The 15318-nt window shown below is 37.8% G+C and overlaps 1 protein-coding gene across 4 annotated transcripts in view; it reads left to right on the top strand.

Annotated features, from left to right (window-relative positions):
- Positions 1–15318, top strand: part of CLIP4 (CAP-Gly domain containing linker protein family member 4) — a 64973-nt gene that overhangs the window by 15813 nt on the left and 33842 nt on the right. For all 4 annotated transcript variants that reach the window (XM_030858038.2, XM_070046812.1, XM_030858035.2 and 1 more), the window contains 4 exons: positions 836–954; positions 3951–4187; positions 6609–6744; positions 12584–12724. In XM_030858038.2, the coding sequence (XP_030713898.1) occupies positions 836–954; positions 3951–4187; positions 6609–6744; positions 12584–12724 (633 nt within the window). The remainder of the gene's footprint in view (positions 1–835; positions 955–3950; positions 4188–6608; positions 6745–12583; positions 12725–15318) is intronic.

The raw sequence follows: 15318 nt of genomic DNA, 5'->3' as shown, positions 1-15318 counted from the left end.
ATTAAACCCATATTCTAAAAAACAGTCAAAATGGAATCCCCAAATCTGGAGTATTTGCTGTATAACATCGTGATGATTTGTTGAAAGTTATTAAAATGGTTTTAGAATTGCAAGATTCCCATTCTTATTGTGAAGTCCAAATTCATTTGTTGAATAAAGTATTGTGAATGAATACAGTATGTAAGCATGATGCATATGTCTAATTACTCTTTAATTTATTCCTGTCTTGAGAATTCTCCATTGTTTTACCTACTATTTTTTTCCGTGAAGAGGCAGATAGTAAATATTTTAGGTTTTGTGGACCACATGGTCTCTGTTGCAACTACTTGATTCTGCAGTTGTGGTGTGAAAGTAGCCACAGAGACTATGTGGCTGTGTTCTAATAAAACTTTATTTACAAAAACAGATGGTAAGTTGATTTTGGCCATGGCCATAGTTTGCTAGTCCCTGACCTAAACCCTACTACATTATAGTTGTCATGGCAAATATGCAAGAGGTTTAATGAGAGAGTGTGTTCAGATAGTTACTTTTACAAATATGAATTATTGCCATTAATTGCTTTAAAATATAGTTTAGTTTGTGATGGTTGGAAAACCCATGCTAATATCAGTCCATTTGATAGTGAAATTTTATTGTACTAAGAAAAGAATTAGTTAAGTAGGTTGTAATATGAAGAGTTTGTTCCATTGTGAGAATCGTCCTTTTAGTGGGTTGGTTTAAGTCTCATAAATAGCTAATACCCCTCCTCCCCCAAATAAACCCAGCCTGTCTCCTTTTACATTATACTAGCTTAATTTGAAAATGTTGTTAATACGCTTGCGATGTCTAATTGCAGATGTGGATGCCACTTGCAGTGACTTTAATTTTGGAACAGCTCTGCACATTGCTGCATATAACCTGTGTGCAGGTGCTGTGAAATGCTTATTGGAGCATGGAGCAAACCCTGCATTTAGGGTAAGAGGTTAAATTAAAAGTGAAAAATATTAAAAGAATAAAAACATCTAACATTATCTCCCAGGAAAGAGTTGAATCTGGATGTTGTTGTAGAGCTCTTATATAGGTAAATAATTTATATTTTTGTGCTGCATGTAAAGAGTAATGGTGATAAACTTTTATCTCAAATAAATTTAAGGCATAGCAGTGAATTTCAGTCCTTTTATATTGATAAGCTCTATAAACCTTACTTGCATTCAGATAAGTAAAATACTCTTTAAAGTATCATCTTTGAGTTTAAAAGTATCTTTCATTTAAGCTTTTGGTATATTTATAAAACCTTAGCTGTTAAATAAAAGCGCATATATTAAAGTTATATTTCTGTATTAAATCATATTTTAAATTCTTTTGGAAAGAAGTTTTATTTCAGACAATTTAAAAAATGCATATTTAACAGTGCAGTAAACCTTTAAAATCGACTTAAAGGAAACATTTATTTTTTCAGGGTAATGTTATACATTTACAAAGTTAACACACAGAATTGAATTTCATAATCTTCAAATCATCTGGTATTTTGTTGTCTTCTCAAAAGTGGCTGGCAATGTTCTTTTCTGTTATATTGATAGCAGTGACTTGCTCTGGCAGGGATTCTTAATTGGGTCTGTGCCTTCTCTTGAAGGGGCAGGGGTGGACAATGTTAGAAAAAGCCTCTTCCCTTCCTCTTTTCCTCGCTCCCTCTCTGCTTTCCTGTTTTCCCTTCCCTCCCTACTTCTTTGCCCCTTTTCTTTCTGTTTAACCCCGTTAATTATTTAATCAACCCCTTTCTTCCTCCTTCCCTCCCTCCTTCCTTCAGGTCCTCTTGTTTATTGGGCACTGGGAGAATACAACAACAAATACATCTCTGTCCTCAAAGAGAATATTGTCTAGAGGGGAGGACAGACAAGAGAGCAGTCAGTTTTACTGTAGTGTGTCCTGGCAAAAGTGATGTTGAGTGCTTAAACGTAGTTAAGAATTAACCAGGTACAGGAGGAAGCTGAGAAAGGCATGTTAGGCAGAGAGAGTAGCGTGCACAAAGGCTAGGAGATGGTAATTCAGTTTGGCTGGAGTGTGAAGGTGATACGTGTTTGCTTTTGCTAGTACAACTGTTGACATGACCCTATTAGTGGAGAGAATATTTTGAACCCAGTAAGATGCAGTGAAGTGTGTCATTGAGGTAAATTACCAATTCAGGCCCCAAAGAATTAATAGATTACCGAATTTTGGAGGTTAATACTTAAAAAAAAAAGCAGTCAATATGTGGGTCAGCAGTAGCCCTTGGATCAGACCCTGACAGCCACTACTTTAGAAGAAAATGGAATTCTACAGCTAATCATGAACAAGCCGCCTTATGTTAACATGATATCATTGTTACTTTATTATTATTTAGTATTTTTTAAACAGAAGTTTTATTTTATATAGGAATTGATGGAAGTGTGTGACTTACTCTAGAAAGGTGAGGACTTAAAAATCTGAAGTAAATATTCATTGTAAATATAGCTTATTTACAACTTATCATGACAGGTTTGTTGATTAAAAAAAGTTCTCTTCCCTCTGTCTTTTTCTCAAGAGTACGATTAGCGCTATAGGTATTTTCATTACATTTTGTACTTTTTCTTTGAAAAAAAAAATCGGGGATCAAAACAGTTCATCACTGTCCCAGAAATTTGATAATATGTCTTCCTACCATGTTTTTACTTAGGACGAAACTGACTTGAATTTTAAAATAAAAAATGTGAGGCACTTGCAAACTAAATGTGTTCTAAAAGCCTCATACTTTTATCCATATGGATCATTTGAAGATAATTATTAGAGGAGAAGGAAAGGGAAAAAGTTTTCTGAGCAAAAGAATCTTGGTTCATCTTATTAAGAAAAGATTACAGTCTGGAATCTTTCTGATGAAGCCTGAGTTTTTGGTTAGGGAACGTAGAAGAAAGAGAACTTGTTTGAGGGTAGGACAGCACAGAGCAGCAGAAGGGCTGAGAGTCCAGTGGGTGCTGGACATGGACTGCAGTGTCATCCCTGCAGTGATTATGGAGATGATGCTGAGCGAGTCACTCATCTCTCCTTGCCTAATTTTCCTAATTGGCAAACTGGAAATGGTAGTGATATCTTACTTGTTTAGTTGGTGTCTTCTGCTACAGTCCAGACTCTTAACAGGTAAAAATTTTTATCTGTTTTATTCACAAGCTTTTTCTTGCTGCGATAACCAAATGAGATAATTTATGTGATAGGATTTTGCTTATATAAACACTGTGCAAATGTTAGTGGGCCTGTGACTGCCCATTTTTGCTTGCTGCAGGATAAATCCCAGCCCAGATTTTAGAAGTATTAAACCTATAGATTCTGTTCTTAAAATCTGAGTCACTCCATGAGTGGGCAGGATGGGTCGAGGTCACAGAGCCAAGGTGGCAGCTCTGGGGGAGGGGAGGGAGTCTCGGGTCTGGGGTTGGGAAGCCAGGCAGTCCTGTGACTTCTGTCTCCAGCCTGTGCAGCCAGGCTCGCTTCCCACTGACTGCCTTCCTGCTCTTCCCTGAGCCTGGACCTCGGTCCCCACCAGCTGAGCTGCCCTGTGTTCCCTCACCTCCCTGGACCTCTGCGCCAGTGCCTCTCAGCAGCGAGGCCCTCCCTGACCCCTGTGTGTGAATAGCCCTCTCTGTGCCCGTGTTCCCTGTCCCCCTTAACCTGCTTTGTTCTCTCTGCCACTTTTTACCGTTCGATACACCATACGTTTTATGTGTGTGATTATGTTCTGCCTCTCACCAGGCTGTGTGCTTTCTGAGGGCGGGGCTTTTGTTTTCTTCACTGTGTGCCTTTAGCACTTAGAATGGTGTCTGGCAGGTGGTAGAAGTTTAGTAAATATTTTTGAATAAATAAATGATAGATGAATTTAACTTACTTTTTCCAAAAATACTTTTATATGACCGTGTAGAGCTCTGAGCAGATATGAACTGAAAAATTTCTCTTCTCTTTATTTGTAGAATGACAAAGGACAGATCCCTGCTGACGTTGTCCCAGACCCGGTCGAAATGCCCTTAGAAATGGCCGATGCCGCGGCAACTGCTAAAGAAATCAAGCAGATGCTGCTCGATGCGGTGCCTCTGTCGTGTGATCTCTCAAAGCCCTTGCTTCCAAGTTACGATCGTGTTACTAGCAAGGTGATGCTGACGTCACTTGGCCTGAAGCTGGGGGATCGTGTCGTTATTGCAAGACAGAAGGTATAGTCAGTAGCTGCAGTCTCTAAAGCGATGTCCAAGGTCATTATGTGGCCTGTGTGCCAAGGGTGCAGTGTGGTTTTGAGTTGTTTTTTTTTAAGTTCCATATGTAGGTAGAAGGATACTTAATGGAAAACTTGAAACTTAGATGCACGGTTACTATAAAGCATAATTTAAGAATATAAACTATTCAAACTGAATAACGAAGACATCTTTATTTGAATGGGAGAAAAGTGGAGCATAGTGGAGCTGCCGCGTGAATTTAGAGGCATCCAGCCTGCAGGTTTTCCCTTGCAGCTCCCCGCTCGCACCCCTCCTCAGTAGTGATTCTCCCACAGCTACTACTGCACAGAAACGGAGCAAAGGTGACCCTCACTGTTCCTGGGTGTTTGGCTTCTTGATCCCACAAACAGGGAAATCTTAGATATGATTTCAACCTGGTAATGAAAATGTATGTGGGAAAGAGGACTCCCAACGCCACCCGACTGAAGATTCTCTGGACACCTCTTTCTCCAGAGCCTCAGTTTCCAGGTGGCTTTCACTTGTTGCCCTTCTCTCTTTTTAAAAACCTCCTATGGGAGAGCTGTTTTTCTCTTTTTGGGGCCAATTGGGAGCTCGGTATGGAGAATGGGACAGGGAATTTGCGCTTGCATGTGGAATTTCTAAAATAGCTACGGCTAAACATCTGGGTGGCTTCGTGGGGAGTGTTATGCACTTTTCTCAGAAAACACTGAAATTTGAACATTTGAGTTACTAAGAAAGTTGCTTCAAAAAGGAAGGTAAGCTACAAACTATTACACTGAGAATGACATTTACCAACTTCCACAGGAATACATTCATGGACATTTGTTAGTTTTGCGTTGTCCTATCTGTGGAGCTAAAATACCAAGAAATTATGAACGCATAGCATTTTGTCCCCTTTGGATTAATATTCAGCTTCTTTAGTATTCCTGTCCTACGTCTGAGAATGGACTTTTAGAAGAGTTATTCTGTGTTTTATTTTACTACTTTTTATTTTGAGTAATTTAAAGCTATACAAAAGTAGAAACATATAACGAACATGCGTATATCAGTAGGCAGCGTTTACCTTTGTCACCTCAGAGCCAGTCTTGTTTCATTTATATTTACCCTCAGTCTATTGCTTGTCTTTTCATTCTCTTAGGACTGTCTTTCAAAGAGCAGGCGTTTTAAATTCTCATGAAGTTCATTTTATCAAAATTTTATTTCATGGATTGTGTGTTTAGAATATCTGAGAAATTTTCTACTATGTTTTCTTCTAGATGTTTACAGTTTTAGGTTTTATATTTAGTTTTACATTTAATTCTGAGTTAATTTTTGGATAGAGTGCTAGGTATAGATAGGGTTTGTGTGTTTAGTTCTCTGTGTTTCTCTTTTTTAAAAAAATAAATTTATTTTATTTATTTATTTTTGGCTGCATTGGGTCTTCGTTGCTGTGCATGGGCTTTCTCTAATTGCGGCGAGCTGGGGGCGGTTGCGGAGCGAGCGGAAGGCCGTTGCGGTGCGCGGCCTTCTCATTGCAGTGGCTTCTCTTGTTGCGGAGCACGGGCTCTGGGCGCGTGGGCTTCAGTAGTTGTGGCGGCACACAGGCTCAGTAGTTGTGGTTCATGGGCTCTAGAGCGCAGGCTCAGTAGTTGTGGTGCACGGGCTTAGTTGCTCTGCAGCATGTGGGATCTTCCCGGACCAGGGCTTGAACCCATGTCCCCTGCAATGGCAGGCGGATTCTCAACCATTGCACCACCAGGGAAGTCTTGTATTGCTGTTTTGAATGGAATATTTTATAAATGTCAGGTCAAACTGGCTTATAGCTGGTTTCAGGTTTCAGTTTTTCTGTATCCTTACTGGTTTTCTGCCTTCTTGGCCTGTTGATTATGGAGAGAGGTGTGTTGAAGTCTCACTGTGATTGTAGATTTGTCTATTTCTCTTTTTAGTTCTATTAGTTTCCACTTCATATGTCTTGGAGCTCAGTTGTTAGGTACATATAGATTTAGGATTCTTATGCCTTCTTGGTCCATTGACTCTTTTATCATTATTTAATGTCTCTTTTTATCCCTGGTAATATTTTCCTTCTTCTGAAGTCTACTTTGAGAGAATTTTTTTTTTTTTTTTTTGCGGTACGCGGGCCTCTCACTGTTGTGGCCTCTCCCGTTGCGGAGCACAGGCTCCGGACGCACAGGCTCAGCGGCCATGGCTCACGGGCCCAGCCGCTCTACGACATGTGGGATCTTCCCGGACCGGGGCATGAACCCGTGTCCCTTGCACTGGCAGGCGGACTCTCAACCACTGTGCCACCAGAGAAGCCCTGAGAGAATGTTTTTGAAAGACTTCCATGATAAAGTTGCAAGAGTGGGAAACTTAGAATTACTGGTAGTACTCAAAAGTTACTCTGATTTATGTTTTCTTTAGGTTGGAACATTAAGATTTTGTGGAACAACTGAATTTGCAAGTGGGCAGTGGGCTGGCATTGAGTTGGATGAACCAGAAGGAAAAAACAATGGAAGTGTTGGGAAAGTCCAGTACTTTAAATGTGCCCCCAAATATGGTAAGTTAGATACTATCTAATTTAATGAGAATTAATTTAAAATAATAAAATTTTACTCTTTTATTATTTTTAAATAAAACTTTCTCCCCGGTTACTTATGTAATAAATGAAGTGACTGCCCTTTTCTTACTGTGAGCAATATTGTGCTTGGGAGAGGGTGTCTTACTAGGAGGGCACCTAGCTCTGGAGACCTTCCTGAATCCTGCTCATGGTGGTGTCATGAATGAAGGAGGGATTTTATTCTTTATTACCAAGGAAATACAGAGCTCTAGAGGTTGAAACACTTGAAAAATGGAAAAGCAAGTGAGGCCAACTTTATTACTGTGCTCCTGAGCTGGGATGATTCTTTTTCAGACAAATGTTTGCTTTATTTTATATTCTCTGTTTCTCTCGTATACACACACACACACACCTTGACACATTGATTTCAGTTTGCTTTTGTCACTTACTATGTTGTGAATATCTTTCCTTGTTGTGAAGTACTTTCCCAGAACATTAATTTCCCTGGTTGCGCAGTATTTCATCTTATAGCTCGACAGGGAAGGCAGTATATGGTACAGTGTTGAAGAGTATGGGCTTTGGAGCCCGACTGCTTGGGTGTGAATCAGCTGCTCTACCTACCAGCTGTGGGACCTTCTTTCTTCTTGTGCCTCAGTTTTCTTCTGTAAAATGAGGATAGCAATACCGCAAGAGTCCATGTGGGAATTAAATGTGTTGATAAATATATAAAGCACCTAGAATAGTGCTTGGTTCCCAGTAAGCACCCCCAAAATGTTAACTATTTGCTAGCTGTTATGAATTTATCAAAATCACCAGTTTCCTTTTGTCATACACTTAAGATGGAGCCTCATTTTGGGGTATATTATTAAAATTTTTGTTTATAAAAAATGCCCATTACATTAGATTTAAAAAACATAAAAAAGGAGAAAAAAATAAAATCACCTGTATGTATTTTCTGTTTATTTTTTCCACAAAATTTGGATTATATATAGTTAAATAGTCTGCATTTTTATCTGACATCCTATTATAATTTCCTCAAATCTTTAAATATTGTTTGAAAATGTGATTTTTTATGGCTCAATTTCCTTTAATTTTTCCAATTTGATGGGTGTAAATTTCTGTTTAAATTCATGTTACTCTGACTGTGGTGAAATAAGATACCTAAAATGTTCTATTGTAGCACATGTATTTTTTGTGTTATCTTGGCAATTGCCAAGAAATAATTATTCATATTATTTGCCAATTAAAAATTGGGATGTTAGCTTTTTAAAAAACTGATGAGTTTTTAAAAAATAAATGCATCTTTAGGATATTAAGCCTTTATATTTATTACAGATATTTCGCCCAGTTTGTCATTTGCCTTTGAACTTCATTTGCAGTGTTTTTGGACACGTAGTTTTATGCAGTTAAAAGACTTTTCCTTTATAATTTCTTATAACTGCTTTTATGCTAAGGTAGATAGTTCTTCCTAATCCAGAATTCATTATAGGTTATATATTTTATTCTTTTGAATGTTTTAATTTTTAAATACCACATTACTTAATTTGGAGTTTATTTGGTTAGTTGTATAAGGATAAGAATTTAAGTTTAGTTTTACTCTATTAGCTAATTTTGGCAACTGTCAAGCAGACTAAGGGCAAGATCAAGACCATTAGCAACACAGAGAGCAGATGTAAATCAGAGCCATGAGAAATGCTTAGATTGTAACAGAATGCATGTGGCCTCCCAAATCCCATCATTCCAAGGAGAGGCATGCTTGATTAGGACAAAGATGGATACGCAAGGACCCTGTCTCCATCCCCTTTTACATACTTTACGGCAAGTTGGGGGGCAAGGGTCATGTGTTGGATTATATAAAAATGGGAATAGCCCTTCCTGCTGAGCCAGCTCAGTAGTCTGAGCCAGATCTTTGCTAAACTGTCAGTACTGGAGGTGTGGGGAGCAGGAGAGGCAGAGAACCCCCTGACTACGCAGAAGCCAAAGCATTTGTCTCTTTTCAGCAACAGTTTTTTGGGGTTTTTTTCCTCTCTCTAAATCTGTCATTTTCCCTTTGGCTTGTTGTACTTCCTTTAATATAAATTAAGTTCTTATAAATGCTATAGTCTGTTTTGGGATTGTTTTGTCCCATTGATCTATTAATTCTAGCACATATTAGATTGTTTTGATTGTAAAAATTTTATAATAATTTTTTAAAGATCTTTTTAAAAGCAGCTTTTGGTTCATAGCAAAATTGAGAAGAAGGTACAGAGATTTCCTGTGTACCTCCTGCCCACACATGCACAGTTTCCCCTTTTATCAACATCCCTTCACCAGAGTGTACATTTCTTACAGTGGATGCACCTGCATGGACACATCATAATCACTCAGAGTCCATAGTTTGCCTTAGGGGTCACTCTTTGTGTTGTATATTCTGTGGGTTTGGACAAGTGTATAAGGGCATGTATCCATCATTGCCATATTATAGAGTGTTTTCACTGCCCTGAAAATCCTCTGTGCTCCACCTGTTCATCCCTTCCCACCTCAGCCCCTGGCAACCATTGACCATTTTACTGTCTCCATAGTTTTGCCTTTTCCAGAATGTCAGATAGCTGGAATCATAGAGTATATAGCCTTTTAATAATGCCTTCTGTCACTTAGTAATTTGCATTTAAGTTTCTTCCATGTCTTTTCATGGCTTGATAGCTCATGTCTTTTTAGCACTGAATAATACTCCATTGTCTGGAGGTATCACAGTCCTCCATTATTTCTCCGTTCACCTACTAAAGGATATCTTGGTTGCTTCTAAGTTTTGGCAGTTATGAAATTTTTTTTATAATTTTTAATATTTGGTAATACTATTTTTATGTCTTTTAATAATCACCAAAGTGAACACATATACCTAGTTTAATAAGTCAAGTTGTATTATAAGGTTTATTAAAACAACAGCTAAACCCTCTCCTGGCTTGCCCTTCCTTACTCTGAGACCTGTTCTTTAGAGGCAAGAACTTTTTTGACTTCTTTAGATGTATCTTCTGATGTTCATATTCATATTTTAAATAATATATGAATCTTTCCAATTTTAGACATCTATTGACTTCATACTATGAAGAGAAAGATTTGGTGTTCGTACTAAGTCATTTTTTTTTCTTGGTTTACTTATTTGTTTTGGTGGAGCACATCCTTCAGTAGCTTTTTGACAGAGGACTCTTGGGGAGTGAATTTTTTGAGACTTTACATTCCAGAAATATGTTTATTTCTACCCTTACACTTCATATGATAGTTTAGTGGGATAAGGAGTGTTAGGTTGAAATTCACATTTTTTCAGTATTTTGAGGGTGATACTCTGTTGTCTAATGCAATTTGGCAAACTTTTTTTGTAAAGGGCCAGGTAGTAAATATTTTGGTTTTATGGGTCATACAGTCCCTTGTTGCAAAACTATTCAGCTCTCCTGTTGTAGTGAATAAGCAGTCGTAGACAATATGTAAACAAATGGGTGTGGCTGCGTTCCAACAGAATGGTACAAAAATAGGCGGTGGGAGGATGTGGCTCTCAGGCCATAGTTTGCCAGCTATCATCCTGAGCTTCCACTGCTGCTGTTTAGAAGTTTCAGAGTCATCCTTTCTTCTGTTTTTGTCCTTTTCCCCGTTTTTGGAAGCTTCTTTGGAAGCTTTAGCTTTTTTTCTCTTTTTTTTTTTATCATTTTCTTTCTTCTTTAGAGTTTATACCATTTTTATTTCTTACTAAAATTTTAGTGGAGTTTTGGGAGGAATTGTGGTTAAACAAAATGGATCATGTTTATCCAGAAATTCATTACTCTTCTGTTTAAAAATAATTCTTCCTTATGTGTTTATTTTTAGTTAAGCCTTATCATTGTATGTCAAGATCTGAGGAGAGTCCCATCAGTACTTTGGGTAGCATGAGATTCTGAACAGGAAGGTTAACCCATACACAGTGCACACTTTGGGCTTTGATTATATCCAGTCTGTCATTGCTTTAAATTTAGTTTTGGTTTTCCCAAATGATTTAGTTAATTTAAAAAAAAAAACAAGGAGAAAGAGCTATGTAGTTCATTCATTGAACGATATTATTGTGACATTAATGACACAGGTTTGAAAAATAGTTTATGGTCTGCGCTCAAATATGTTTTGGTTTTCTATTTTTTACAGTCCTTCCTATATCCACACATACAACTTTTCACAGATATAATGTAATCAAACATACAACTCAATTTTTGTTCTCTTGATTTACTTTTCATATATTTCTATATTTCTACATAATCTTTATTGTTTTACTTATTAACAGTGATGTCATAGTTCATAAACATAGTGGATTCATTTATTCTATTGCCAAGTAATTGTTTTCTCCTACATATAGTATTGCAGTGATGATATACTCAGGTATGCAGTCTTTTCCTCCTATTTGGATTATTTTCTCGTAAATTAATTTCCAAAAGTATGATTGGGTTTTAATAGTAAACTAGAAATTGCTTTGGCTCTTGAAGTCTATCTTCTCCTTATAATATGCAAACGTAAGTTTGTAACCTTGTTCACACTTCTTAAGTATAAGTATTTCCTTATAATTAATGCCATAAAGTAAATTAGGTCAGAATTTTTGTCTTCAAGTAAGATTTTACAAATTTACATCCCACAGTATAAAATAATTTATTTCTTCAAACCCTTGGCAACACTGGATGTAATCATCATCAAGCTTGAGTGCGTGTGTGTGTGTGCATGTGTGTGTATTTGGCAAGGAAAATAATTTAGAGAAAAAAATAGAAAGCGAATCTGATAGGCGGGAGACAGAAGAGAGAGAACATTGTGGAGAAGTCAAAAGAGCTAGGAAAATCAGGAGGAAGGATTGTAGAATCTGATGGAGGAAAGAATTTTGAGATTAGCAGAAAAGTAGTATAGTTTGCACTTGTTAGCTATAAACAAAGAACTCACTTTTTGTAATCTTGAGCATTTCATCAAACCTATTTTAAAACAAGTTGTTTTAATGTATTGCATTTTAGTCATAATGTGTCTTTGTTAGATTAGGCGTAAACACTGAATGGTAGTGTATAATGTACATATTATGTCTTTATTTTTTCTTCTTAAATTTCTTAGCCAAATAATCTTGGTATTTATAGTCCATATTCACTGTTTCTAATGTCTGTGCATATTTATATATACTGTACTTTTATGCCTGGATAAATTTCTTTTTTAATGGAATTTTATACTCCTAGCTGCAGCAAACAGGCAGCCCCCTCCCCTTGTCCCCACATACCTTCCCACACAACACACACTGTATTGTTTCTGTTGTCAGTTGTCAGAAGCTGAGGGCTAAGCCTCTTGGGAAATTATGTTTTATACTCAAAAAGATTTTTTATATCCCTACTATGTGTAAGGCACTATAGTTAGGTACATTGGGGGAATGCAGAGATGAGTATTGGATTTTGTCTTCTAAAGTCTGGAAGATAGATAAAACATGAACATAAAAAGCTATAATATGGGAAAAAATATGTTCTAAGGAGCTATAGATAAAGGGACATGAGGAATAGTTTTTGTCCTATATAGTGCACTGTTATTTGCCAGTACTTAGAAATAATTATAATTCTCTTTTCCCTGAGTTTCACTTAGTGCCTTGTTATGTTATGTGCTTCTTGAATAATTGTGTATGTTGTTAGTCTTGACAACTAGATTGTAAACTCTCTGAGGGCAAGTACTGAGTGAGACGTACTTTTTCTCTGTCTCTCACTACAGGGCACCTAGTGGACACTAAAAAAGAACTTAAAGATTTATATTACTGAATGGCTGTACTTGTCCTTTTATTTGAAGTGCTTTTAATTGCTTAACACTAAAATTCTGCATTCTCTCTTAGGTATTTTTGCACCCCTTTCAAAGATAAGTAAAGCAAAAGATCGAAGGAAGAATACAGCACACACTCCTCCTACAAAAGCTGTACCTCTCGTCAGGTCCCAGAAAATTGATGTAGCGCATGTAACGTCAAAAGTACATACTGGTAGGTCAAACCAGAAAGTTTGATATCTTGTTCGTGTTTTACTTTTATCTGTGGAATGCCTTATATTTAAATTGCTTCACACTTTTTGGTTAGCTGCCTGTGAAACCTGCATTTAATAAAACCTGCAAAGTTCTTGGTTTATGATTTTAATCCCTGAGAAGCGTTTTTCAGATTTGTTCCTTCCTTTTTTCCCCTCCTATTTCCATACTTTTATCACCCCTAATCTAACCTCAAAGCTAGACTTCTATACCTCTGATAAGTATTTATGCAACACAACTAGTTTTATGTTTCTCACCTATTCAAGAATTTTAGTGACTTTTTTAATCAGAAAAAGTCTCAACTTTTGAAACTGGCTGTCAGAGACCTTTCTCTGATGGAGTCTCTTACTGCTTCGCAGCTGAGCTGTGGTTTGTCACGTCTCACTGTCTTTTGTGTACATGGTTCTCACTCTGCCCGTCATACTTTCCCTATCTCTCTGGGCAGTATTTGACTTCTGCCTGAGGTTTGAGTCATTCTTTACCTCCTTACTCACATCCTGTTTCTCCATGAAAACCTCCGTGATGACCCCGCTCACTTCGATCTCCTCGTTCTCTAATTTCGTATACACTCTAATCCGTACCAGCCTGTTGCTATTTGTTATCTTGGGTTTTGTCCTCTGATTGCTTTATTTGGGCAGATCTTCTATTCTGTTAGAAAAATCTTCAACTTTAAATGGACTGTGAGAGCATTTTGTACTTTCGTATTCACTGTAGCACATGGCACAGAATAGGTGCTTAATAAATACTTGCTAACTCATCAATGACTGAAGCAGAAAGGCACTCTACCATGACTAAAGGATTTTGTCTACAAATTTGGTTGGCCTTTCTGCTCTGTTCCACTGGCCTATTTGAATATCCCTGTGTTAGTGCTGCACTTCATAATTACTATAGTTTTTTTTTTCTTTTCTTTTTATTTTTTTTGCGGTATGCGGGCCTCTCACTGTTGTGGCCTCTCCCATTGCGGAGCACAGGCTCCGGACACACAGGCTCAGCGGCCATGGCTCACGGGCCCAGCCGCTCCATGGCATGTGGGATCTTCCCGGACCGGGGCACGAACCCGTGTCCCCCGCATCGGCAGGTGGACTCTCAATGACTGCGCCACCAGGGAAGCCCTATAGTTTTTTTAAAAAATAAATCTTGATATCTAGTAGAGGAAAGCCTCCTATCTTTTTCTTGCACAGTGTCCTGTTTGGCCCTTATACATCAAACCTCCTTATAAATTTTAGAATAAGTTGTTAAGTTTCTTTAAAAAAAATGTGTTGAGAGAGGGATGGGGGGCTGGGTGAAATAGGTGAAGGGAATTAAGAGGCAGAAACTTGTAGTTAAGAAATAAGTCACGGGGATGGAACCTACAGCATAGGGAACATGGTCGGTAATGTTGTAATAACTTTGTAGTGACAGAGGTTACTAGACTTATTGTGGTGATCAATTCATAATGTATATAAATGTCGAATCACTATGTTGTACACCTGAAGCTAACATAATATTTATGTCAACTACACTTCAATTAGAAAAATAAAAAGGAAAAATAAATAAATAAGGTGATAAGTATATCTCTAGGGCAAGAAAATATTATTTTGCAAGTACAAACTGGAATTATATCTCAAAAAAGTACTTGTCACAAAATTAAAGTTTTTTTTGCTCCTTAATAGAAAGTTAACTTTTAGACAGGTAAATTAACAAATTATGTTAATGTTATTTTTAGTGTCAAAAAATAAAAATATCCGTTGAAGTTTTAGTTGGTGTTACATTTAAACCTTAAATCAGTTTGAGAACTGACATCTTTACAATATTCAGTCTTTTAATCGTAAGCTTGGGATATTGCTTTATTTAATTGGGTCCTTTAAAAATATCTCAATAAAAGTTTATGATTTTCTCTACAGATATTTCGTACTTGTTTTGTTAGGTCTATTCCTAGGTACTTTAGACTTTTTGATGCTCTTGTAAGTGGTATCCTTTTAACTTGAAACCCAGAAGTACACAGCAGAGATGGAAAGAAAGCTCAAAGAGAAGCCCTCTATTTGTGGTCTGAGGAGCAGGAAAGGGGTCTCCTGCTACACAGAAAGTGGAGGAAGTCCCTGTTTTCTTTTGTGATTGCTCTTTTTTACGTCTTTGGTTCTTTCCCACCGCAGTCCCTAGGCAGTCCTGCATGTTGTAATAGCAGCAAGGGATGGCCACGCACCTAAAACCCCAAGGGAGGGGAACCCTTGTTTCTGGCCAGAGAAACTGTGGTCCCAAGAACAGGAATGGAATCCCCATTAGTTTTTCTTCTTTTTTCTTACTGCTTGGCCCCATAGGCAGAGTCAATCTCAAAAGGTTATATGACAGGGGCTTCCCTGGTGGCGCAGTGGTTAAGAATCCACCTGTCGATGCAGGAGACACGGGTTTGAGCCCTGGTCGGGGAAGATCCCACATGCCACAGAGCAACTAAGCCACAACTACTGAGCCCGCATGCCACAACTACTGAAGCCCGTGTGCCTAGAGCCCGTGCTCCACAACAAGAGAAGCCACCACAGTGAGAAGCCTGCACACTGCAACGAAGAGTAGCCCCTGCTC

Source organism: Globicephala melas, chromosome 12 (genome assembly GCF_963455315.2).
Source record: "Globicephala melas chromosome 12, mGloMel1.2, whole genome shotgun sequence".
Taxonomy (NCBI): Eukaryota; Metazoa; Chordata; class Mammalia; order Artiodactyla; family Delphinidae; genus Globicephala; species Globicephala melas.
The sequence above is the reverse complement of the archived record's forward strand: the minus strand, read 5'-3'. Positions and strand labels throughout refer to the sequence as shown.